Source organism: Vombatus ursinus, unplaced genomic scaffold (genome assembly GCF_900497805.2).
Source record: "Vombatus ursinus unplaced genomic scaffold, bare-nosed wombat genome assembly UNPS02014818.1, whole genome shotgun sequence".
NCBI lineage: Eukaryota > Metazoa > Chordata > Mammalia > Diprotodontia > Vombatidae > Vombatus > Vombatus ursinus.
Window position 1 is genome coordinate 3,636,057 of NW_020954596.1, and position 27,738 is coordinate 3,663,794.

General features: G+C 41.0%; 1 protein-coding gene across 2 annotated transcripts in view; it reads right to left on the minus strand.

Annotated features, from left to right (window-relative positions):
* Positions 1–27,738, minus strand: part of M1AP (meiosis 1 associated protein) — a 121,731-nt gene that overhangs the window by 79,388 nt on the left and 14,605 nt on the right. Inside the window, exons 3-4 of one of the 2 annotated variants that reach the window (XM_027836219.1) lie at positions 17,420–17,710; positions 1,051–1,233 (exon numbers count right to left, since the gene is read on the minus strand). In XM_027836219.1, coding sequence (XP_027692020.1) covers positions 1,051–1,233; positions 17,420–17,659 — 423 coding nt within the window. In that variant the 5' untranslated portion in view covers positions 17,660–17,710. Of the gene's footprint in view, positions 1–1,050; positions 1,234–17,419; positions 17,740–27,738 lie in introns of those variants that run through there. The other variant, XM_027836220.1, reaches the window with a different exon arrangement.

Here is a 27,738-nt window from a genome sequence, read left to right on the forward strand (position 1 = left end):
GTGTGTGTGTGTGTGTGTGTGTGTGTGTGTGTGTGTGTGTGTGTAGGAAGCTACCTAATCCTTCAATTGAGTCCTGTCAAATATATCTAATGACCGCTGGCTGACGGGCCCACCCCTCCCAAAGAGGTCACTGGAAATAAAATTTCTTTCTTACTTACTTTCTTTTTCTTTTTTGGAGGAGAGTAGTTGGGGGTGGGTAATAAAAGTTCCAGTGCATATAAAGATCACCCAGTTCAATTTGGGCCCAGGAATCCAATGGCTCTCCCTCTCTTACAATGTCCTTCCCTGAGGCACTCCCAACCTGTACATGACACAATTACCTCCCTATTCATTCAAGTCTTATTTTAATAGTTTTATTCTGCTGTTTGTATGTCTAGCATATGCTCATCGAAGTCACTATGTGTCTCAAGACTATAAACTCCTTGAGGGACTTGGTCTGTGTAGGTCTCCATGACGTTCAACACACACTTTGGGATGATGATGAAGGAGGAGGAAATCAGACTGCCTTTTCTTTTAATTTCCTGGAAAAACTGCTACTTCTTGACTACCTCTATCATCAAATCAGACCCAGGTCCTACAGGAGTGTGTATATTGGCTCCTGACCAACTTCAACATTGAGTTGATCCTAAGAGTCATATTGTTGATACCAATGCCCAGATTTGACCAAGAGTACAAACAAATCCCTGAGGGCATCAGAACAAATACACTGATCTGGTGGCCATCCCACCAGACATCTGCCCAGGAACAGGACCGCATCTTTAGATCGATTCTGATTGTGGGTTTTGTACACAATTTAATTCTGATTCAATTTGTATTTTCTAAGTGATTACTGATAGACTACGCTGTGGGGGCTTTGAAGGAAGGAAATGACAGGGTCTGCCCTCAGAGAGCTCATAGCTTGGCTAGGGAAATGAGATTCGTGTAGGTGAACATTTAGAGAAAAGGACAAAACAGTGTAACATTTGGTGATCCTATGTAAAATGACTATAAAACCTGGTAGGGAAAGATGGTGCCTCTAAGTAGGGAGCCCTGCAAGACAGTATCCTTTACCTCCACTGAAGTGCTGCTTGGAGCCGTGCTCACCATCACATGTCTGCTGTACTGTTTGAACTGCTGGAGCCCATCCTGCACCGCCAGATTCAGACAAGATCTCTGTTGGCAAATCCCTTCTCTTGGCACCAGGCGCAACTCAGAGATGCAGGTCTGCAGCCGGACAAAGTTCCCTTTTACCTGCTGCAGAATGGGAATAAAAGTTATAAACCATGACTACCTGATCAAGTACAAGCAGCCCTTTTCAAAACAGGGCCAGCCATGTCTGATCTTAATTTTCATTATGACCCACACACCTGGCCAGGATGGGATCACCCACTACTGTCCCAGAAAGCAAGTCTAACAGTCAGCACAGCCTCATTGGTCAGGGTTATCAAGAACAGAAAAACCAATGCATTCTCTAGTCCTCTGTCTCCACTGATAACTTAGAGCAGCTGAATTATGACTGCGTAGTATCCATCCAAAGAGATCTGGCTGACTTGCAGGGTCATCCCATCAAAGTGTTTTTCTTTGTTTCTTCTCAGGCTGAACACTGACTCTCTCACTTACCTTCCCTTAGGTGTTTTCCTGGAAAAAGGAGATTTTTTTCACTTCCAATTCTAACAATGAGGCTGTTTATTTGAGTTCACAGTGTTCTATCTGTCCCATTCACAATCATCAAGGCAGGGAAGTAGGTAGGGATGTTTATTCTATTATACAGTCACACTCAGGAAGACAACCAAGCCTTACATACAATACTTTCAGAGACTATTCTCTTCTTAGTCCTTCCCTTATCCAAAACCTCCTCTCAGAAAGGGATCTGATATGTCATTCACATAAGTATGAATTTAACTGAATGTCTTTACTCTCCAAAGGGACATAATTCATTTTTATATAGCACATTCAGATTTACAAAGTGCTTTCCTAACTAGCATCCTATGAGGTGCAGTATAAATATTGCCCCATTTTACAGATAAGGAAACTGAGGCATAAGCAGTGACTTTCTCAATGTCATTTGGCTACTAAGTGCTAAAGACAGAATCTAAACCTAGGTCTTCTGATTTTTTTTTCCACTACACACTACACTGATTTTCTCATTTTAAAAGTGAACTCTCATTGTGGAGAGAAAGATTCCATTAGAAAAATTCCAAGTATTAGCAACAGATGGGGAGGTAGGAAGGGGGAGCTGGCCAACACCATCCTAGGTTCTGAAATTAAATCATGTAAGTGGGTGCCTAGCCCATCTATGTGACCATCTGTATTTGATAGATATAGAAAAAAACACTGCTTTGCACAGAGTTGGTACTTAATAGATGGTTGGTAAATGAATGAAAGTATGACAGTTTTTGCAACAAAAAGCATACAGTCTTCTTGGACAGACAAGTCAAATAGACAAGAAATAAGCAAATTATAGGGCAGTGTAATGGTGATGTAATGGGAAAAGCACCAGAATTCGAGACAAAGGCCTAGGAAGAGCTGTGAGTTTTACTCCTTGCCATGTGGCAATGGACAAGTCTTTATTCTCTCTGGGGCTTGGTTTTTCTCTGTAAAATGAGGGAGTCGAACTAGATGATCTTTTAGGCCTCTTGCAGATTTACCAGCCATGTGCTCAATCATGGAGCAGACTAAACTTCAATACTTGACTTTTAAGGATTGGTGATTTCATTGCATGGGCATTCCCTCCAACCACACAAGCTTTCACCCTCCATAACTTAGGACATGGTCACTGACAGTTGCTACAGCTGAAAAATTCATCACCCTGTGGCCAACTCAGAGATGAACCTCTGCAAACTTCAGTTAGTTCTTGGGTAACAGTCTGCAAAGCATCCTGTACTCAAGGCCTTTCCAGCTTGGGAGGAACTGGCAAAACCTGGGCTGTGAACTAGGAGCACAACTGATACTATAACAACAATGCTGGAAAAAGGAACACTTTGAAAGACTTTAAGAACTCTAATCAATGCAATGGCCAACTGTAATTTTAGAAGACTGCTGATGAAGTATGCCACCCACCTCCTGACAAGAGAGGTAAGGGACTAAATGTGCAAAATGAGACACACTTTCAGACATGGCCAATGGGGGAATTTGTTTTGCCTTACCACGCATCTTTGTTAAAGGGGTTTTTCTTTTCAGTGGGTGAAGGAGGAGGGAGAGAGGAGGAGAGAAAGAAAATAAATGATTGTTAACTGGTAAAAGAAAACAAAATTTAACTAACAAAGCTTATTTTCTGATGGCACAGACTTAAAAAAACCCAGAGTCACTGCCACCCCATGATGAGGCATCAGAGTAGCACCCTACTAGACTCTAAACCTACCCTTCTCAATTTTCCTCTTTCCGTTGCTGATGCTATCATATTCCTAGTAACCAGGCTTGGGACCTTGATGTTATCTTTGACTTTTCCCTCTCCTTCACTTTCAATATTTAGTTATTTTCCAACTCACTTCTGTCAATTCCACCTGCACAGAATCCCTTGTGTTTGTCTCCTCTCCAAACACAGAACTACCACTTTACTTCAAGCTGTCACTGCCTCTTCCCTGGACTACTTTGAAAGTCTCCTGACTGGTCTTCCTGCCTCCAGCCTCACCCCTCTCTAATCTGATCTTCACATAGGGAGCTCCCATAATAATATCTCTATAGCAGGAGATGTAGATATTTGTGTTATGGACCAAGAAATGGCTACAGAGTCAGGGAGGTCTGGCTTCAAGCCTTGCCTCCACCACATTAGCTGGGTGACCCTGATCATATCACTTAAGTTCTCAGTGTCTGAAGCAATCTCTAAGACTATAAGTACAGGGCAGCTGCTGACCTGCACTGATAAAGGGAGTTTCTTTTATCTGTGAAACCACAGGTCTGCAGTGCAATCCACACTTTTGATTATGCCATTTGTCCATTAAAAAACTTCCAATGGTTCCCTATCGCTGACAGGGAAAAATACAAACTCCTTAACCTAGTATTTAAAGTCCTTCATAATCTGGCCTCAACCTACTTGTCTAATTATACTCTACTTTGTATTATGGTTACCGGTGTAGAAGGACTAGAGGGAAGAGACTGGAATCTTTCTTTCTTTGTTAGCACATTTTGCTTTGACACAGAAAACAAGCCCCACCAAAACTCACTACTCAGCAAATCTTAACTCTTGTATTTCAGTTTCTTTGCAGCTTTGGTCATTCCATCAGGAATGCTTAGAAATCCTCCATTTCATTAAAGATTCTTCCCCCCCCCCCCCCCCCCCCCCGCCCTGGGAGGATTATATGCAGTTGTGATAGGTATTAGTCTTGGTTTTAAGTCTATATCTTTGGCTTCTGGAATATCAAAGTCCAAGCTCTCTGTTCCTTTTTAGTGATACTGCTAAGCTGTGTCTGATCCTGACTGTGGCTTCTTAGTACTTAAAATTCTTTCTTTCTGGTCACTTGCAGTATTTTTTCTTTGACCTGGAGGCTCTGGATTTTGTTTGTATCATTTCTAGGAGTTTTCATTTTGGGGTTTCTTTCATAAGGTGATAAACAGATTCTTTTCTATTTCTCTTTTGCCTTTTGGTTCTAAGAGATCTGGATAGTATTCTTTTATGATTTCTTGAAATATGATTACTAAGCTCTTTTTTTGGGTTTTCAGGTATCTTTCAGATAGACCAAATATCTCTCCTCAATCTATTTCTCAGGTCAGTTGTTTTTTCTAACAGACACTTTATGTTTTCTTCTATTTTTTTTTCAGTCTTTTGACTTGATTTTAATATTTCTTGTTTCATGGAGTCATTAACTTCTGGCCCTTGCTATTAATTTTCTTTCCAATTCTTTCCCCCTAGCTCTCATTTCTTTTGCATTTTTTTCCCCTCTAGTACTCTCATTTGATTTTTAGAATAACTTTTAATTAAAACAAAACAAAACAAAACAAAACTCTCGCTTCATCTCTTACAGCAATTCTAGTTGAACTTGTGCCCAAGCTGTGTTTTTATTTGAGGCTTTGTCTGTTGATATTTTGGAATCATTCTTTTCTTCTATATTTGTGTCTTGAGTGTCCCTGTCACCATAATACCTTTTTGTAGTGGGATTCTCTTTCTGTTTATTCTTTCTTTCAGCCTGCTTCCCAACTTTGGACTTGATGCTAGGGCCAGGTTCTGTGTACTTTCTGGGGGGAATACCTAGACTGGTCATCCCACTGCTTTCTTGGGGGTATTAAGTGCTATGCTATTCCAGGATCTCAGGACAGCTCATGCTGGGGACCTAAAAGCTTACAGTGCTCCCAAAATGATCTAATCCAGGACAAAGTCTGATTGATAACACCCTTGTCTGAGTTCTGCAAGTTCCTGATCTGGGCTTGTGTCTAAGCAGCACACCTGTTGACTTGTTGGAGTTCCAATAGACTACTGTTAGAATCAGCCACTGTCAGCCAGCTGGAAAGCTCTGCTGGTTCAGAGTAACAGAACTGCAAAGCTGTCTTTTGGTCTAAGCGCCCTACCTGGTTAGAGTGGAAGCTGGAACTGAGACTCCTGTTCTGCTTTGTTCCCAGGTTTGGATCCATCCATCTAATGCTTGTTTCTAAGCCTGCTCCCTGCTCAGAATATAGTATGGGACTCCTCATCCTAGACTGCTACCACTAGGCATAGGTCTTCTCAGTCCACCCTGAATGTGTGACCTAGAATTGAGTAGTGAGTATTGGAGCTGTCAGTTGGCACCTGTTCCTGCACTGTGTACAAGTCCAGGCCCCTCTGTATAGCTCTGGGACCTCTTCCTGCCCTGGTGCACAGCCTTGTTCCTCTTTCAGGCCCTGTGCTGAAATGCTCTGAGCAGCTGTTTTTGACTAGATTCAGTTAGACCACAGACGACAATATCGCCTTATGCTCATTTAGGCTGGAAAAATGACTCACTGTGACTTTTTCTTGGATTTCCCAATAAGGATTCAATCTGGTGCCTTTTCAAGATCTTTATGGGGGACTTGTGGGGCTGTATTTCTTTCTATTATTCTTCCATCTTGGCACTCCCTCTCTCAATAACTCACAAAGCACAATCCTCCCAAACAATTAAATAAGACAACATAAACACTATTACTACTAACATGAAATCTACTGTATGCTTTGGTAGTTTATCAGTTGTTAAAACAAAGGAGGGGTGTGTGTTTTAACTTTAATGTTGTTCATTATATCTGATGAACATTTTTGCTGTTTATAGCTGTCAGAACCTCAATTTCTATTCACTCTCCAAATCTGCTTTTCTGAAGCCCTTGTCTTCAATTAGTCTTCGAATGAACAATTTGGTGGTGAGGGTGATGATAAACTCAGAAACAATTGTTAATTTGATTACGTGAGTATCTCATAGACATATTATTGGGCCTTTTAACACAAGGCACTGGAGAAGGCAGTCAAGAAGAGAACAACTGCCAGTTCCTCTCTAATCCTCACAGTCTTATGCAGAAATTCAGAATTGGGGATATGAACCAATGTACCTGAAAGACATCCCAGTTTTATTTTCTGGAACAACCAATATTTAACGGGGCGGGGAGGGGGGAGTGAGTGAGGATTAGGGGAGTTTCCTGATCAATCTCATGACTAATCAATCAATCCGATGTGGTTTCATTAATTAAAACAACCTCTAGCTGGGAGTCAGGAAAGAACCTCCTCTTAGAGAACATGTCTATTTCTGTCATGTCTGCAGGAAACCTATCGGTGTCCTGGCTGCTGCCAGGAAAGTCCATTCTCAAGATCTCTCCTCTTGGGTTGCATGGACAAGCCATACAGCCCCCATGTACTTTTTGTCCCGTTACCAGACCCTGAAGGGGCAGGGAGGAACTATTCAAGTACTATTTCCCCCAATCACTCCTGTACAGAACACAAGTCTGCTCTGGTCTCTTGTTCTCCTTTATAGGCCAGTTGTTCTCATGAATGGAACCTCGTTAGATTGACGGGGGAGATCATCAAAGCGATGGTGGGCCTTGGGAGAAGAGTTTGTTCTCTTGGATGTCAGACAGCCAACCATTCTGGGAAAACCCCAGTTCCTCAAGCCCAATCAGGATCCCATTCCCTGTCCTCTGAGCAAGCTGCCAATTGGTATGCCTATATTCTCTAAGGTAACTATCAGAATCTCCTTCCAGCTCTCCTTACTCCTACTTAGAGTGTCCCTATAGGCAACAGTGCATACCCTATGACCTTATCAAACAAATTAGAAACCTCATCAAAGAAACTGATCATGAAATTGCCCTAATCAATCCTCCTTACAAGGTGTTATTATTCCTATCTTATGAATGAGAAAATGAGGCTATGTTGGAAATGGGATTAGAAATGGGACAAATTCTGCACCACACAGAATGAAAACTCTGGTTGGAAAGTCAAGTACATGCATGGTGATGAACTGTATATCTGTCATTTGAGGACCAGCTTAATTAAGTTCAAAGAGATTCATTATTTCAGGGTGATTAAATTTTCAACCAGAGAAAGATCATCTCCTAAATCATAAAAGATATGCATCAGTGGAGGGATTTAGTGATTCGCTCTTCCTGGTTAGTTCCTGGGAATGATTAATCATTCCTGATTCGACAAGGATGAGTAAGCTTCCACTGTAGCAGGTCCATAAGATAGAAGAGAAATGAATACTTTTAGAGGCTAACAGTATTCATCTATTAGTCATTCAGAGCAATGAAATGATGAATCCTTTAGGTACTAAAGTTTTACAAAGTGCTCCTCTTAACAACTCTCTAAGCCAGGGAGTGGTAAGTACTGGTATCTCTAATTTGCAGAGGAAGAAAGTGAAATTCAGAGAAGGTTACATGGTCCAGGGCCACACTGGTAGCACCAGAGCCAGGGTGTGAATCCAGGCTCCAGCTTACTGTTTTTTTTCACATACCATATTGCCTTTTTCTGGAGTGAGGGTACTACTGAACTTGCCTTTCTCTCTGGGACAAAGGCATTCTTCAGATAGGACATGGGGTTCATGCCCTCGGAAATGAAGGACGGACTATTCCACACCCTTCCTCCTTGAGTGTGTAATTAAAGGTAAATCCTTGGGAACAATCCTTCCTGATCCAACAATGACAAACGAGCTTCCTCTGTGAGAGGGCCTCAGGGGAGAAGAGAAGCAAATACTTTCTGAGTCTAAGGGTATTCATTTGTTAAAACTGGCCTAGTTTTAGCTGTGGGCAGGACTCTATGAATGGACACATTTGTGTAAAAAATGAGGCACTGGTTGTATAGCACTGAAGCTGCTGGTTTTACTGGTAGAGATGCAGTCAAATGAGTCACCCTGCTCCTCCTGTAATGGTTTCACTGACACCTAACTGAACTTTTTTTTTTTTAAACAATCCAGTCTAAGTGAGACACGAACTCTCTAGGAACTCAAATCCTTTTCTAGAGAGGCACTGTCATTTCTTGACACTGACACCTCCCACCCCAAATCCCACCCAAACACTACATTCCATTCATGATACAAGGGAACAATTGTACTGAGACTCAGAGTTTAGAAATAACTAACATTCATGAAATCTGTAATCCACAGAAAACAGAGACATAAAAGGAGATTTCTGAAACACCCTCAAATTCCAGATGATCAACCACATGAAAAGAACATGTAGCTTGTAAAAGCAGGATGAGTGCCAACAGTTACTATGACTTGCAGGCAATGATTCTTTCCCTTTTTCTTAATCATCAATGGGAGTAGAATCCTTTCTTCTTTTGACCCCCCCCCCCCCCCCCCCCCCCCCCCCCCCCCCGTCCCCTCGGCAAATTATCCCTGTACCTGAGTAGGTCAATCTCTCTTTTATAATTTGCATACTGTCATGAGGCATAGTTAGTCTTTACTTAGTACTTGGCTCAGTAAATACATATTGATTGATTAACCAATCAATCTAGGATCTGGGTCTCCCTGTCTAACCTTCTTGTTTGGGGTGAGGAAAACAATATGAGCCTTTGAACTTGATCATTTTGACACCCCTGGGGGCTGGAACATTCCACTCTAGTCAGACTGAGTGGGGGCACTTGGCACCAGTCTCATATCTTGGGGTCTGGATTCTGGAGTATGCCAGACTAAGGACACATTTTATTCCAGGCCTTTTCAGTTGTACTTTAAAGAAAAGTCTAACACTGTGCACAGCTCCTAGGGGAGTACTAAATTACTGCATCTACTAGGGCTGGATGGCTGAAGAGCGTGGGTTTTTCACTTGTTTCTGGTTCTCCCTACTGCACCCCAAGCCTGAGGCCAAGGACAACAGCACAGTACTGGGTTCCTAGAGCACTTGCAGCACTGGGCTTCAAGATGTATTATATGTCACTTTTGTTCTTCATAGTACAGGTCTCCACTGACATCCTCTTCTACTGCCAAGTTGTGGTGTGGGGGCTAACCCTGGGCTCCCACAGGTTATGCCAACAGAGGCAAGCTCTGGCAGATTCTATCATACTGGAAAGATGTGAGGGCTGTTTGTCATTTAAGGAATAGCCTCGCCAAATCCTGGAAGGGTCATTGTCAGAAGGTTGGCCACTTTGTCGTCACAGAAATTCAAGAAACTTTACTGAGGTGTGGCAGTGATATAAACTTTTTGCAGAAGAAGCTCCCGTGTCAAAGCAGTCACAGATACATGAAATAAATAACAAAAAAGGAATTGTTTCTCTTTTTTTGGAGGGAAGAAAACTCACTGCAAAAAATACTGAGTGTATGACTTGACTCTATTCAGACAGCAAATGAGTAGGTCACTTAGGGAAAAGAGGAAATTTCTATTATGGAGGCCTTGAATAAAAGGATCAATATCCTTCTAATGGGTTATAGGCTAAATGACTTCTGGCAGTCCTTCTCGATCCTGGGATTCAGAAACCTATCCAGAGGAAGGGTGTTGTTGTTCAGTCATTTCAGCTGTGTCTGACTCTTTGTGATGTCGTTTGGGGTTTTCTTGGCAAAGGTACTGGAGTGGTTTGCCATTTCCTTCTCCAGCTCATTTTATAGATGAGGAAACTGAGGCAAACAGGGCCAAGTGACTTGCCAGAGTCACACAGCTAGTAAGTGCTTGAGGCCAGATTTGAACTGGGGAAGATGAATGAGTTTTCCTGACTCCTGGACCAGCACTCTATCCACTGCACCACCTAGCTGCCTTAAACGAAGGGTAAATTCATATTTTTGTTAACAATACCTGTCAAACCTACCTTACAGGATTGTTGAAAAAATAAAATGATACATATAACGCATACATGTATATATAATATATACATAATACATGTAAAGCACTTGATAAACCTAAAATCCCTAAAAGGGTTTTGTGTCAACTATTATTACTATTGTTATTTTATTTTGTTCTCCTCTGGTTGGGTGGAATTCAGGTAGAAATAGTCCAGAGACAGGTTGCAATGATGCTTTTACGTTTAATGATCTCCAGACTATTGCACGAATGGTTAGAATGAATGCTTTCTGAAATCAAATGAGAATATTGGGATGTTAGCTCATTCTCTGTAAGCTTCCTGAATGCATCTATGGAACAACTCCAAGAAGAGTAAGGAAGACAGCGATGATATACACTTTATACTCTTTCCACCCAGTTTTTATTTCTTTTACTAAGTCTCTATATTTTAAAAGTTTTTCATTCCATGTAGCTTGGAGCTACATGATATTCTGCATGGCAGCAGTTACGAAAACATTGTTCTTAATTTTTTATGGATAAATACTATTCTCAGGAGATTGTGAGAAATACTTTTGCCTATCCAACAGTTTATTTGCTGCATTCTCAAGGATATCCTGAGATCTGTATTTGTAGTAAAGCGATTTGTCATCTGTTAGTTTACGAAAGACAGTGAACTTCTAATGTATAATTATGGTCACTAAGTCATATCTTTTTTTTTTTTTTTGGCAAGGCGACTGGGGTTAAGTGGCTTGCCCAGGATCACACAGCTAGTAAGTGTTAAGAGTCTGAGGCTGGATCTGAACTCAGGTCCTCCTGACTCCAAGGCCAGAGCTCTATTCACTACGCCACCTAGCTGCTCCCACTAGGTCATACCTTATTAGTTATTTTAGAAGTGCTGAATTTTTGCAAGCTGCAGTGACATGTTTTTAATAGCTTATTATTTTTATTTTTTCAATTAACAAGCATTCAAAAATTAATCTGTCCCTCCAATCCTTTTCACCTTTAGTAAAACAAAAGAAAACAAAAAAAATCAAAATAAAGTCTACGATACAGTTACATAGTCTGGCAAAAACAAATTTCCATATTAGCTATGTTTGAAAATATATGATAATAATAACAGCTAGCATTGACAAAGTGCTTTAAGGTTTACGAAGTACTTTACGAGTATTATCCTTACAGTAATCTTAGGAAGTAGATGCTATAATTATCCCCATTTTGCAGACAAGGAAACTGAGGCAAACAGAGGTTAAGTGACTTGCCCAGGGTCACACTGCTAGTAGGTGTCTAGGACAGGATTGATTGCTCACTTGGGGGGGGGGGGGTCTTGTGTTCTAACCATTGTGCTATCTAGTGGCCTTATCACCTTTCCGTGAGGAGGTGAGTGGTGTGTTTCATCTTCGTTCTTTTGGCTTCCTGTTTTATCATTACATCGATCAGTCTTTCAAAGATAAAGTCTTTCAAAACTGCTTTGCTTTTCAATGCTGTCACTCTATAAATTATTCTACTCTTTATGCTCACTTCCCTCTGCATTAGTTCATAGACATATATCCACTTTCCTCTGAAAATGTCCCTTTCATAATTTCTTACAGCACAATAACATTCCATTCCATTCATACACCACAACTTATTTAGCAATTCCCTTAGAAATCGCTCCCTTAGTTTCCAATTTTTGATTATCACAGAAAATGCACGTGCAGTCATATGTTGCACAGTTTCTGTTTCCTTGCATAAACTTCGCTGATCAATAAATCTGGCCTCCTTAAGGATAGATAACCTTCTTGCAACTTCTGGTGGCACTATCTTGGTCTTGAATAGCTAGGACAGCCCCCTTTGTTTCTATAAACATTTTCCCTTTGCTGACACTTCTCTGTCCATTTGTCATTAGTTGAATTCAGAGGAGCATTGTTCGTGAAGGGCCTTTGGATTCCACTCTTGGATCTCACCATTTCACACATTCCATTCAGAAGTAAACCAATTTCAGTTAAATTTGACAAATACAGTGTTGTATACCTATCGTCAAGTTTTATCATTGCTCTGTGAGGTAGTGTCTGTTCCAGAAGTATTTCTCCAAGTTTTTAACCTGTGATGTCCTCCAAGGCCATATATCACTCTTTATTATTATTATTATCATTACTATTATTATTGTTATTACAGGGAAAGTTGTTAAACATGAGGAGCTCTAGGGCAGGTAGGTGGCACAGTGGATAGAACACTGGCCCTGGAGTCAAGAGGACCTGAGTTCAAATCTGACCTCAGACACTTAACACTTACTAGCTGTGTGACCCTGGGCAAGTCACAACCCCCAACTGCCTTAAAAAAAAAAAAGTGAGAAGCTCTCACTGATTTTTAAGGAGGTGGCTGATTATGGATCTGGTTTGTTAGGTTTTGTGAAGTTCCTGTGATTAGTGAAACTTGCTGTTTGAGGTAAAAGGCTCTTGGGACTATAACTAATTTTGTTTTGAGTTTGAATTTGGGTATAGTAGTCTGCGTTAAATCAGTATCTGAGAGAAATGCCGCAAGCTACTCAGAGGGAATGTGATCCTGTACCGTTAACAGGTGGAGGTCTGCATCTGGGAAAAAGCCGTGAGGACAATCTTAGCCTCAATCTAGGATGGGATCCTCCTGGCTCAGTTTCCCCATTACGTTCCTTTGAGAAGGAATGTTTCTCACCTGACTATTCCTGAATCTGGTTATGACGTAAAATTGATACTGTATGATTGGAGAACTGTGACTCATATCTGAATTCAAACAGAGCTAAGGATGTTCTATCTTGTCATCTTTGGTATGTCACATGTCCCTGCCTTTTCCTTTTATAGCAGATTTCTCTGATCAGAGCAAGTGGTCAGTAAAAGACATGAGCACAATGTAAGTATGTGAGATCTTGTTGTTTTGGTCTGAATTTATAGTCATCCCATGGCCTTAGTAAGAGTAAAATCAGCGTTTGAATTTATCATATGTAAAAGATTCAATTTCTGAAGTACAGTTAGAGAAGGATAAACAAACTTGTGGAACAAAATTGTGTATCTATTCAGTTATGAGGTTAAAGTTAGGAACCTCTTTTGTTTCTGGCAGTTTTTGCAAGAAACCCCCTCCCTAATGTAACCAACTCAGAGGTCTCTGCCACTCCTTTTTGTACTGGTCACTCCTTTATGGGAAAATTTTTCTATCTCAACACTCTGTTTCTCAACAGGGAATTATTCCCTTGCTTGGGAGACAAGCTCTATAGCCTCTGTACAGGTAAAGACCCTTAGTGGGGAAGGAATGTAAATGTCTCTGCTGGTCTCTTGACTTGTACCATCTATAAGGATGCCTACAGTGATGAGTGCCCCCAGAACTTTACCTCTGCCGGCTGTACCACATGTTTTGAGGGAGCACTCCCTACTTGCACCTATGACCAAATTCCTCCTGCCACTCTCCTAGTAGGCTCTCCCTATTTAACCTTCTCTTCCCAGTTGACACACAATGCTACAGCACCCCTTCTAGCTATCACACTCTTGTTGATCTTTTGAAAGCTTCTCTCTTACCTGGAATATTAGCATGTAATCATACTGATCCATGGGGCATCCGTGTTCAGTACCTTTTACAAACAAGCCCCATCTGTACCCCTAAGGGACATTCCTTCCTTCGTGGGATGGGTGGGCCAGGTGGTGAGAATTCTGGGGAAGAAGTAAAGCGAAATGCCACCACTTGGCAGGACCCCAAGACTGTTGTTCTAGCCACTCAGTGTTTAACACCTTATAAGGATTTTGGTGTGTGCTCCCTTGGATTTTTGGCACCCCCTGTGACCATTTTACACCTAGTCCCTCTACCCTAACAAAAGTGAAGCATGGATTCTGGGACAACATTCTCTGGTACCTTAAAAGGGAACAGAGTATCTCATGCCTTGGTATGGACAGTTACAACATGAGTTCATTCTTTCAAACCTAATAGGGACCATTCACCAATTGGCAAATGACACAGCTTATAGTCCCCAGGACATTCAACAACCTCTGGATTCCCTGGCAAATGTGGTTCTGGATGATCAGATAGCTTTGGATTATCTACTTGCTTAGTGGAGGTGTCTGTGTCCTGGCCAACACCTCCTGCTGTATGTATATTAACAACTTTCAATAGGTGGAGCTCAATAGGACTAGAGAAAGTCACCTGGATATGAGACATCCATGAATACCTTAGTATACCAGGATCATCCTCTTCTTGGGGATCCTGGATTCTCTTTATGTTAACTCCTATTCTTGTCCCACTCCTGATTATATTCCTTTTACTTCTTTTTGGCCCTTGTCTGCTTAATCTTCTTGTTAGATTTGTCTCCTCTAGGCTCAATGCCCTCCAATTCCAGATGACTGCTCAGGTTGGGTACCAACCTCTGTCTGGGACCACAGTCCATCACCCCTTGGACCTGGCATCAGCCAAGTTCTGGACACTGGCTAAAACACCAACCCCTGGAATGGAGGGACCCCACAAGGCCAGGACAACTCTACACCCAATTCCAGCAAGAAGCAGTTTCAGAAGCTGAGACCTTCGTCCCTCACCCCAAAAGATTTTGGGTCCCATCTGTTTAAGGGGAGAATGATGGGGTGTTTGGGTGCTTGTGCTTGGGTGCTTGTGCTTGTACTTGGACCCCAATTTCTCCCTAGTCTCAGAAACACTGTCTCTGACAACCACTCCCCAGCCCAAGGACACTGTGCCTAGCAATTACTCATGCGTGGGCCCCAGCAAGACCCTTCTCTCTCTCCCTGGTGCAGCTACACAAAGCTGGGTGAGAGTGTGCTGGGCTGCTCAGGCCCCGGCCTTCAGATCATGTCTCTGGAAGCCTCCCAATTCCTTAGTAAGTTCCTGTCTTGTGAGAAAGCTTCCCCTTGTTGCAGAGCATTCTCTCATCAAGACAGAGGGAGAGGGGTGCCTTGCCCAGCCCAAGGAGTTTTGTACTTGACTGGCCCAAGGACTCTTCCTCCTGCCAGACTCCAAAGATCCATATCTCTGTCATCTCCCTCCCTGTACTTTTCCATCCATAACTCCCAAAGACACCTGCACCTTTAGATTACCTCATCAGTGTCCCTGGCATTCCTTTCCCATGCCCTTTTCCATATAAACCCTAGTTCCATCCTCAGTCTCTTGCAGGTTCCTTAAGAATCCTTGCCTACTGAAAAACGTAACAATAAATCTTTGCCACCTTGACTTAAAGAATGCTTGAGTCTGTGAATTCATTCCAGACGACCCCGTCCAGTACTCCAGTCTTTGAGGGGTCTCAACCTCTCAGACCACAACAAGATGATACTGCCCATAATTTTCTGCCATCCTTCTACCTAAGTTTTTGTGTTTATATTCTAAATTGCTTTTGCCTTTGTCTTCCACATCTCACTGCTTTGCAAAGAAATCAAGTGTTTTGTCACTAAAGCAGTTTCTAGGCAGTCTGGTGAAACCTATGGACCGCTTCTCAGAATAACCTTTTTAAATACATAAAATAAAATATATAGGATTGCAAAGGATATAAATTATACTGGAATAAAGACATAACCTTTTCTTATCCAAGTCCATGGACTCCCTATAATCTACTCACAGAAATCGAGGGCCTGGAGACCCTATTTTGGACTACTGTGCAGTTGTTCACACAAGTTAAAATTCCTTAGGAAATGGTGATTGTGTGAATGTCTATTCCTTAATTTAGTGTCAATAGCTTGATTTCCTTAATTTAGTGTCAATAGCTTGTATAAGCAAGGTTGCCGCTGATTTAATTGTATACCATATCTTCTCACTTTCATTCTTTCTTCAGTTTGGCACTGATTTTGATCTTTGCCCTAAACAAGCTGATGGTTTCACCATACACAGAAAGCTGATTTAGAAATAATTTCCACATCAGTAGCCAGCTGTTTCTTGTCTCTTATGATATAATTGATGTCATTTTTATGATGTGATTTGCTGTTTGTCATTTAGTGCTATCTTTAAGAAGAATTTATTCATGATATATAGGTATCAGGTTTTGGTACAGTATATAAACTGTTAGCCTCTCTTTTCCTACTCTTGAGCTATATTTTCAACCTTTTTTCCATTTTGATGTGTTAATTTTTTGTTCCTTTTTTATTAATTTATTTTGATTTATCAACAATCACTTCCATAAGCTTTTGAGTTTTAAATTTTTCTCCCTCTCTTTCCCCACCTCCCTCCCAAAGATGGCATGCAATCTGATACAGGCTATACATATACATTCCTATTAAACATATTTTCACATTAGTGATGTTGTAAGGAAGAATGAGAACCAATAGGAGGAACCACAAGAAAGAGAAAACAAAACAGAAGAAAAAAATAGCAAATAGCAAACAGTATGCTTCGATCAACATTCTTTTTGCCCCCTTCCCTTCTGTCCCACATTTGTTTTTAAGTCAGTCATATTAAAAGTACATATTAATTTAGTTGGGAAGGTCTCAACAAGTTCTTCATAGAGTTTCTATACCTCTTCATCCTCTCCAACAGATGTTAGCACAAAAGCTCTGATCACCTTTACGGTGATTTTTTTTTTAACCAATGCTTATTAGTATAATGAGCTCATTTTATGCTACTTATAAGCACTGTAACATGATGACCAGGCATCCATGAAATAATATTTCTATTGTCTTTGGACACACAAGTAAACCAACTCCACCAATTCCTTTCTTTATTTGCTTCCCCTGGAAGACTGATATGCCATGCTTCCATTTAACAGCACCTTCTCTGTGTCTTCTGCTTTCATTTATGGCTGCTCATTGGTCAAAGGACAAGGACCTTACATTCAGAGTACCAATAGTTAAACTAATGTTTATAGACAATCTAAAAATGTGGTTCTAACCCCCTTCTGCCTCTTTTTATATAATTCTGCTATTGTCATTGCATAAGGAGGGGTGGCCCTTCTGCCGTTTTGTATTTTTCTTTGTGTCATGCATTGTGATAGCCAAAGAAGTCAATCCCAAGTGGACAGACTAGTGGTGATGAACCTTTTCACAGTTAGCTAGGCTGGTCCTCAGAATGCAAACAGTCTGTAACTGAGACTGTACTTGAAGCCTTTCCAGCTCAGTAGAAACTACTGCTCTCATCCCCTTTAAGAGCTCAGAGTCATCACCAGATTACAATGGAGCATCAGAGTGGGATTTTGTGCAGGAACCTAGCTTATCTGCCTCTCCAACAGATTCGCTTTCCTCACTGTTTAGTAGTAAGATGCTGCCTTCCTTTCCTAAGCCTTAGCTGCTCTGACTTCCTGTTTGTGGCACAACTAGAACCCATCTCAGGCATGACCATTCTCAAGCCCTCTGAGGAACCTTCTTCTGGTTCTACTCACCACAAAAGGAAGGATACACTCATGTCGACTCTGAACCACATACATGCTGAACAAGGGCATGCGGCTAGGGCCTTCCAGGCTGCAGGCTAGAGAGAAGAAATTCTGCAGAGCCTCACAGAGATTGGAACAGACTCTGCCCCATGAGGGACATGCAGCATCCACAATGAGAAGGCGGGGAGGCTGTCGCCACACATGTGCTAGGCTGAGAGGTCCTTGGCTAACACCATGTCCCTGATGCATGGTGGCCAGATCACAGGGGAAACTAATGCTGTTTTCTGTTGTCCTCTTTGCCTGTAGGGAAGGAAAGAGAAATCTCTAGTCTCCAGAAAATATTAAAGGTAAATAACATTTAGTTGACAATGCTTACCATGTTCCAGCACTGTGTTACATGCTTTACAATCATTATCTCTCTGATGCTCACAACAACCCTGGGAGGGAAGTGTCATTATTATCCTCATTTTTAACAGATGGGGAAACTGAGGCAAACAGTTTTTTTTTTTAATGACTTGCCCAGTCAAGTAAGTATCTGAGGCAGGATTCTTGATTCCAAGCTTGGCACTCTATCCACTGCATCACCTAGTTCCCCCCTGAAAATAGAAACATTGGTAGCATACCACAGATCTAGAGGTCCAATCCTAGGATAGTTAGATACTTTTAGGGGTCATCCAAGCTTGGTCATTCAATAAACTTTTATTAAGTTCTTTTTATACAAGGCCCCATGTTAGTTTCTGAAAGATCTTCCAAAAAGTAAATTCATTCTGTCCAAGCTGAATAGTTCAATTTATAATTACTTTCCCCCTTGGGGTCTGAGAGGTCATCTGTAAGACTGAAAGTTAGAGAGGACAATGAAAGAATTTTTGGATTTTCCTTCCTCTTGTGTGTGGGAGGGGGAGGTGAGGGAGTATGCTTCCTAAGGGGAAGATGAATTCTTGGAGAACCAAGTCTGGGGGAGAAATGTGGGAGATATACTGTGGGTGGAACTCTTGTGGTGAACTTATGGGAGAAAACGAACAAGACATGGTTAAGAGTTGACAGGAGAGGCAAGCAAGGAAGGGTTGTGATCTGTATCATTGTGAAATGTAAAATGTTAATACCATACTGACTCTTAGCTGGGCAGCTAAGTGGCACAATGGATAGAGCATCAGCCCTGGAATCAGGGGGACCCGAGTTCAAATTGGGCTTCAGACACTTACTAGCTGTGTGACCCTGGGCAAGTCACTTAACTCCAATTGCCTCCCTCCCCCAAAAAAAAGACTTTTGGGCACAAATGTAAGAAACTATTTTATATATTTTACCATTAATCTAATATTTAAGTCATTTCTAGATTAGACAGATGAGGAGAAAATGGCATAGTGATCCTATGATTTCTGACATGTCTCTATCACTGAGATGATTTGAGGTAACATTTACAGGAATCACAAACAAGCAAAAGATGTGAAAATGCAGTTCTGGGGGCAGCTAGGCGGCGCAGTGGATGGAGCTCTGGCTTTGGAGTCAGAAGGACCTGAGTTCAAGTCCGGCCTCAGACACTTGACACTTACTAGCTCTGTGTGACCCTGGGCAAGTCACTTAACCCCATTTGCCTCACCAAAAAAGCAAAAAGAAAATACAGTTTTTGAGTTAACATTCATTCCAAACAACAGTCACTCCTCAGTTCCTTCTTTGTCCACTGCCCTCAAGTATTCCCCAGAAGAAAACAAAGTGACCTCCTCTCTGAAGTCAATATCTTAATGCTTTCTCAGTGGAGAAAGGGGCACCAATAGCACCACTCACTTCAGCAGTGTGGAAAGAGGAGATTGCCCTTAGATGGAACAATGACCACCTAATCACTTCAGAGGGTCGAAGATACAAGATTCTTAAGAAGACAGGTACTTTCTGTTCTTAGTGTTGGTCAGCACCCTTGATCCATTGCCTGACCTTCAAGATTATTTTTAGATATTTTCAGTTTTACTAAAAAGCAGGCTTTTAATAGGCTTGCACAGAGGGAGTATTTGGATTGATGAAAACAGATTCATTTGAGTATGTGAGGAAAAACATTGGCTAGGGGGATGAACTGAGGAATAAAATCTGACAGAAGAGACCTCAGGCGAATAGTGGGAAACCGGGCCGGTTCCCAGGTTAACCAAATAAAGAACCAGGATTAACTAAGGGATTCTCAATCACCCTGGACATTTGAATTTTTGTTATTTTGTTTTCCTGCATTCATAGATTTAAAATGGGAAAGGTCTTGGACATTGAGTTTAGCCCTCATTTTAGAGAGGAGAAAAATGAGCCCCTGAGTGGGGTCTTGGTCAAGGTCATCCAGGAAGTAAGTAAGGAGTCACATTGGGCCTCTGACACCAAATCCAGGCCTTTTCTCAGAGTCTTTGCAGTGTACTGTATTAAATTCTTTTTAAAAAGGGAGCTGAAAAGAGGGTTGTGGGAGGGCACAGTGACCAAGTCCAGAAAGTCAGAAGGAGATGGAAGAGAGAAATGAAAATGGGCCAGTCTGAGCCCCTCCCCAAAATGGAGGTACCAGGAGGATTTCACCAATGGGAAATGGGGAAAATGGAAGGAAAATGATAAATAGCAAGAGAAGGAAAGTGCTTTCAAGGATTGCCTGTGAGCTCTAACTTAAATACCACAGTCTCTTCTCCGTCCTTGTTCTCTCTTCTACTGCACTCAACTCCTTGAATTTTCCTGGATATTCTTTCTTTTTTTCTTTCTTTTTTTTTATTAATTTATTTTGATTTATCAATAATCACTTCCATATGCTTTTGAGTTTAAAATTTTTCTCCCCCTTCCTCCCCACCACCCTCCCCAAGACGGCGCATAATCTGATATAGGCTATACATTTACATTCATATTAAACATATTTTCAGATTAGTGATGTTGTAAGTAGAAATTAAAACCAATATGAGGAACCATCAGAAAGAGGAAACAAAACTCAACAGAAGAGAAAAAAATAACAATTTGGCTTCCATAGTTCTTTCTTTGGGTGTGGATAGCATTTTCCATCACAAGGCCTCTGGAGATGTCTTAGATCCTTGTATTGCCAGGAAGGGTTAAGTTTATCAATATTAGTCATCACACAACGTGGCTGGTACTGTGTACAACGTTCTCTTGGTTCTGCTTACTTCACTCAGCATCAGACCATACAAGTCTTTCCAGGTTTTTCTGATGTCAGCCTGTTCATCAATTCTTATAGCACAACAGTATTCCATCACATTCATATACCACAACTTGCTCAGCCATTCCCCAATTGATGGGCATCCTCTCAATTATGGATATTGTTTCTTGCTTTGCCTTCCAGGACCCTACTCTCTCCTGGTTCTCTTTGTAACTATCTGACTATTTAGCTTTTTATTATTCTTCTCTGATGGTTTATCACAATCTCCTCATCCCCTAAGTGATCCTGGGCAGGTCACTTAACTTCTGTCTACCTCAGTTTTCTCAGCTGTAAAATGGGGATAGGAATAATAACAGCATTTACCTCCCAGGGTCGTTGTGAGGATCAAATGAGACAATATTGATAAAATGCTAAGCATAGTGTCTGGTACACAGTAGACACTATGCAAATGCTGGTTTCCTTCCTTCCTTTCTATCCCCTGGGACTTTTCTCTTTTTTCTTTATATTATAATCTCTTCTTGAGAAATCTTATTTCCTCTCAAGGATTTAATTCTCAGCCACCTCTATGCCACTGACTCTCAAATTTATATACTGAAGTCTAATCTCTGTCCTGAGTTTCATTCAGGTTCACATCTGTTTGCAGAATGTCTCTGTCTAGATGTCCCACTAGAATCTCAAGCTTAACATGACTAACACTGAACTGACCATCTTCCCACCCCTCAGTTTACCTCCTTCTACCAATGGCATCACCATCCTCCTGGTCACCCAGGTATTCTCAGTTATCTTTGACTCTTCCTTTTCTTCTCTTTGGCTACATTCAATCAGTTTCCAAACGCTGTCCATTCTATTTCCACAGTATCTTTCACATCCATCCCCTTCTCTCCACTCAAACTGTTACTACCCTGGTTCAAGCCTAGTATTTTTTTTTTGTCTGAACTATCCCAAGAGCCCCCTAACTGGTCTTTCTGCCTCCAATCCATCCAGTCTCCAAAATATTATTTTTTAAAATTATTTTATTTTGATTTATCAACCCTCACTTCCATAAGCTTTTGAGTTTTAAATTTTTCTCCACCTCCCTCCCCAAGATGGCACATAATTTGATATAGGCTGTACAATACATTCCTATTAAACACATTTTCACATTAGTGATGTTGTAAGTAAGAATTAGAACTAACAGGAAGAACCACCAGAAAGAGGAAACAAAACACAACAGAAGAAAAAAAATTGCAAATAGAATGCTTTGATCTGCATTCAAATTCCATAATTCTTTCTTTGTATGTGGATAGCATTTTCCATCGTGAGGCCTTTGGAGATGTCTTAGATCCTTGTATTGCTGAGAAGGGTTAAGTCTATCAATATTAGTCATCACATAATGTGGCTGTTACTGTGTACAATGTTCTCCTGGTTCTACTCACTTCACTCAGCATCAGACCATACAAGTCTTTCCAGGTTTTTCTGAAGTCTGCCTGCTCATCATTTCTTATAGCACAATAGTATTCCAATACATTCATATACCACAACTTGTTCAGCCATTCCTCAATTGATGGGCATCCCCCAATTTCCAATTCTTTGCCACCATAAAAAGAGCTGCTATAAATATTTTTGTACATGTGGGTCCTTTTCTCATTTGTATGATCTCTTTGGGACAAAATATTCTTCAAGCAGCTGCCAAAATCATTGTCTTAATGCACAAGTCTGATCATGTCACTTCCCCATACTCAGATACCTCTAGTGTAGCCTTACGGCTCAAAGGATAAAACAAAAGCTCCTTAGCCTAGCATTTAGAGCTCTCTGTAATGTGGCTCTAAGTTTCCATTAGCCTTATTTCATATTACTCATTTTCAGACTATTTTGAGCCAAACCAGAATGACTAATTGTTCTCTGAACTTAGCATATCATCTCCCACCTTCATGCATTTTTCTGCAGGCTGATCCAAGGCCTGGAATGTATTCCTGCCTCATCTCTGCTGGCCATCTCCAGTCATGCTCTCTCCACTCAATTCCCTCTGGTCATCATTTCTACTCCCTCTCCACTAGAAAGCTAGACTGCATCCCTGAAACCACCCTAAGCTTAAAGAGGTCAGTTCTGACCTTGTCTTATCTTGAATATCTCCAGGTATGACAACCTCATCCCCCTCTCCTGCCCTCTCCCTTTCATGTGTTATATTCTCTCATTAGAATGTAAGTTCTTTGAAACCAGGCACTGTCTTTATTTGTAAACAATTAGCAGAGTCTGTGCTAGCACATTACCGGTAAATGCTTAATAAATGCTCACTCACTCACTCTATCTAACCTATCTAATAACCATTCAGATTCTCTCTCTTCCTTCAACGCTCAGCTCAGATGATCCCCTAAAGCTAAAAGTAAGTTTTCCCTCTTCATGTTTTCCTAGTTCATTTGTCTTGATTTTTCTTTCCCCCATCACACTGGACAATGTAGTAAATTTATCTGTGTGCATGTCTTATCCTCCCAGTAGAATTTAAGATACTTGGGTGGTGGGGAATTGAGAGGTACTGTCACCTTTCATCTTTGTATGCTTATTATCTACCACAGTGTCCTGTACATAGTAAGAAATTAATATTCATTGATCTGAATGGACTTCAGACAGAGAAGAGAAACAGGGAACCTGAGGCAAACAAAGCCTATTTGAAGAAATTCAGCTGATTTGGTGGGAGGGGAGATGCCTCACTCTAAAAAAGCCTTTCAGTTGATTAGAAAACTGCCCATAACACTGGGCCATAATTTACTCAAGGTTGTCAGTAATAATTCACTTTGAGTTGGGTTTCAGGCACAAACATGAATAATTTTTTTTTTCACCAGGGGTCTTTAACCAGTTGATTGGGACAGTAGACAAGAATATTCTGGCAACTGGAAAGGTAGATTCCCTCATTATAAATTAATATAATCCTACTTTATCAGATGTCAACTGTCAACCTATACCAGAGGTTTGATCAAAGAACAAACAGAATTAGGTTGCATGCACATGGTTATTTCTCTCAAAGCTGGAGATGGGTTTGGGTCCATATACGGGAGTTCATTTGAAAATGAGCTCAAGGAAAGGATAGTTGAAGGGGATCTTATATCCTCAGAGCAATTCCCCGCTCCCTTCTCGACTCAGGATGCCTGTCAAAATTATAGTCTCCATATGCATTAACCATAATATGGGAAAGTAATTTCTTAACAGAATAGATTCGTAAAATAAAATGAGAGGTACCAAAGTGTCAATTGAAATTATAGCTTTCTATAATTTCTGTAATTACATATAGTTAATATATACATAATAATCTATCATAAACATAACATAACAGTGCTCATAAACAACAGGGAAGAGGGATGCCATTACTCAAAACAGCTGGTAACAAGGCAGAATCCTAAACAATAAGATAAGGGAGATGTCTGGTAGGCCAGGTCCTTGGCAGAAGAATGTTCCCAGTCAGCAAAATTTAGCAGGAGGTCTTGGGTTCACTCAGAGAGTAAAGCATGTCTATTATGCCACAGCACCCAAAACATCATGATAGGTTAAACTCAGAGTGGGCCAAAAATGTCTTTCTCCTGATTGGCTAATCCAGGTGTTAGGCCTTTCTCAGGGGCTCAAACTGGTTTTGGGGGGGCAAGTTAGTTTAGGACAACCTTAATTTAGTTTCAATAGCAAGAATTAATTCCCTAGAATGTGATAACTCTAGGAAGAAATGATAAAACAAAAGTCCTCTACTTGCAAAGTTGAAGACCAGAGCCTGGATCTGTGATGACTCCCACCCTTCAAGGCTCAGCCAACCTGGATCTCTTTATAATTAGCATCTTCTTAACTGTAATATCTGTATGACTCATCAGTTTTTTCATCAAGACTCCCTTGTAACAGTATTTTGGCCCACCAGTTTAACCAACAGGATAACACTAGCAAGGAATATGATAAAAAATACAATGAGCGCCTGTAAAGAAAGCTGTATTTTGTAAATTTGGGGAATAATCTGTGTATACTGTTAAATTATTCTGGTTTCAAGGATTGTTTTGTTTAGCTGTTCACATTTCTTGTCTGTCCTCTAACTGAGCTAGAGTTGGGCTCCGTTATGTTTCTAAATAGGTAAATGATCATATAGGATGATCACCAAGATGCCACCATGAGGCTTCTTGACTGGTGGGATTGAAAAAGCAGATCAATAAACTAGCTCCTGCAAGCCTAAAAGGGTAAACCCCAAATTTAGCCTGGATATGTTTGAGACAAAAAACCATTATTCTTGTCTAGGGTCATATGAGGGGTAAACCTATTGACTTCACTCCAGGCATTTGAAGGGATTAAGAGGGCAACTTTAGCCTGGAAAACTGAAAAAGTTTAGGGTGACCATGTCTGGAATGAAGATGGTTTCTTATATACATCTGCCTGGTTATATTATTTCTGTACTTGTTTCTGTACCTTTCCCTTGTTAATACTTTAATACTCCTTTTCCTGGTTAACAAACCCTAATAAATGAACTCTTGTGGAGGTGGAGTTCATAGCAGTAGGGAACAGGAGTGCTAGGAAATAAGACCTGGAAAGGGTGGCAGCATCAGAGGCAGGGAAACAGGTAGAGGTTGGGGTTCAGATAAGGCAGAATTCTGAACTCAAGCAGTCAAGCTAGTTCAGAAGCCAGGAATGGCTAAGAAGCTTGGTCCCTTCAGCTCCCGCACAGGAATAAGAATAGGCTTAGTAAAGGGGGCGAGGTGAAAGAGCTCTGGAAATGGTGGGATCTTTTTGGAGAACAATCTGACAGTACAATACAAAAGTATACCCTTTTCCCCAGTAATCCTGTCATTGGGCCAAACTGTATACCTGCAGAATATTATCAAAAAGAAAAAAAAAGTTTGTTATGCAAAGACAGCATTATTTCTTATTGCAAAAACTGTAAAGTCTTTGTTGCTGTGGTCTCCTGATTAACTGGATACCGCATGCAGGTTTCTAATTCTATTTTTACCTTCCACGCTAATTTCAGCCCTTGGTTTCTCTTCCTTCTCTCCATCATTATGCTTATTTAACTTTTCATGTGTCTAGGTCACCTTTTCACAGGCTGTCATGGCTAAAGAATTCATCACTAAGTGGACAGTCCGCTGATGATGAGCTTTTCCATACTTAGCAACACTGGTCCTTAGAAAAGAGACACACTCTCCTCCCAGGACTGGACTACAGTCCTTGGTGTATTTCTTTTGGGAAATGGTGCTGTGCTTTTAATTAAGCCAAGCTTCTCTCTAAAACAGACGCCTATCTTTTTTTTTAAACATCAATATTTCTCTTATGTTGATGAGAGAGGCTGTGAGTTATGGAATTCTAATCTTCTTCACTCATTAAACAGCATCTATTATGTGCTAGGCACTGCAGATACAAAGACAAAAATGAAAACAGTTCTTGTCCTCAAGAAGCTTACATTCTACTGCAAGAAAACAACATGTATATAGAAAATTAAATACAAAATGCATATAAAATAATTTCCAGGGGCAGGACACTAGCAATGTGTGTGGCAGAGATCAGGATAAGCCTCAAGTGCAGCAGAAGGTGGCACTTGAATTGGACTCTGAAGAAAGCTATTTTAAGGCAGAAGTTTGGAGGGACTTCAACGAAGGCATAGGAGAGAGGCCATGCAAAGGCATAGAGATGGGAGACAGAATGTCATCTACGGGAACAACAAATGAGTCCATTTGGGAACACAAGGTGCATGTAATGTGAGTAATATGCAACAAGCCTAGAAGGGTAGAGTGGAGCCACATGGTGAAGGCTTTTCCATGCCTTTTAAGGCCTCCAGCCTGGTAGGCAGGTTCCTTGTGAAAGATTCATGGGAGCACATGAACAGAAGTTGCCGAGAATGAACTGGCATGGATGATTTGCCACCTGCATTTTTGGAGGAGAACCCACACTGATGAGGTTAAGTCAAAGATCCATCAAAGTTTTGATGTGTAAAATACAAAAAATGCAAATCTATCTCCCAAACCAGACTGTAAGCTCCATGTGGACAGGGCCTAGGTATCATTCTTACCTGTATTCACCAAAACTCACCAAGGCCTGCACACACAGTGGATACCTTATGGTTAAAAGGATGTTGCAAAAGCAGCATCAACCTGCATATCAAACTGAAGGATTAGGGGTGATGCCCACTGCTCCCAGATCTGCTATAGACATCTGTGACAGCTAGCTCCTTAAACACTTTCTTATGACTCATCATGTACACAATGTAGTAAGATGTAATGTACTGATGATCATTGATAAAGATGTTCCATTTCCTCACTGTCAGCAGGAAATGTACTTTGTGTTGTGTTTCCAATAGCTGGGAGGAATGTACACTCTGCCAGCTACTGGTTCTTATCCCTTTTCACATCACGGTTGCCTTTGGGAGTCTGGAAAAGCCCATGAACCCCCTTCTCAGGATATTTTGAAATGCATAAAATAAAATACATAGGATTACAAAGGAAACCAATCATGTTGAAACATAATCATTAAAATTAAAAAAGTTAACGGACACCAGATTATGACCCTCTGATGTATACTCCGTCATGCAGTCCTCTTATGTCAGGAGATTAGAATATCATAGGGTTAGGAGGAAAAGAGCTACCACCATTTATGCAGGAATTACCCAGGGTCATATCGCCTTCATAGCTAGAAAGCAGCACAAGTGGGGAATAAATGCTTTCAATTTTGTGTGGCTATTTAAGGGTGCCAGAAAGTAGGCAGATAGCTAGGATGGCATTGGTATTGAGAATATTTAAGCATGGGAGGAGAGTCAGTAGCTGGGGTGAATTGTGCCTTATTTGATATGAGGACTAAGAGGAAGGAGTGGGGTAATCTGGAGACCCATAGGAAACATCTTACCTAACTCGCAGCAGAGCTGAACTTGCTTCACTTCCACAAAGAAGCATGACTGGAGGAAGAAGGAATGCTCTGGGTAATCACACGTTTGCAAAATACCAGCAAGGTGCTAGTGAGTTATTCAGTTTGTGGCTATGGAGCAGAGTGAAACTTATGAAAGCTCATAAATAGGGACTGATCCTGTAGTCATGACCTTATCAGCATCATACGCAACAGAACTGAACTCAACTATCACCAGCTCTCAGCCATAGGTCTATGAAGTTCACATGAGATAATGAACGTAAAGTACTTTGCAAACCTTAAAGTACTATATACATTACTACATACATGCCATTTACTGTCGTTGTTATGATTGGTCTATAGTCCCCGGGCCACCTGTCCA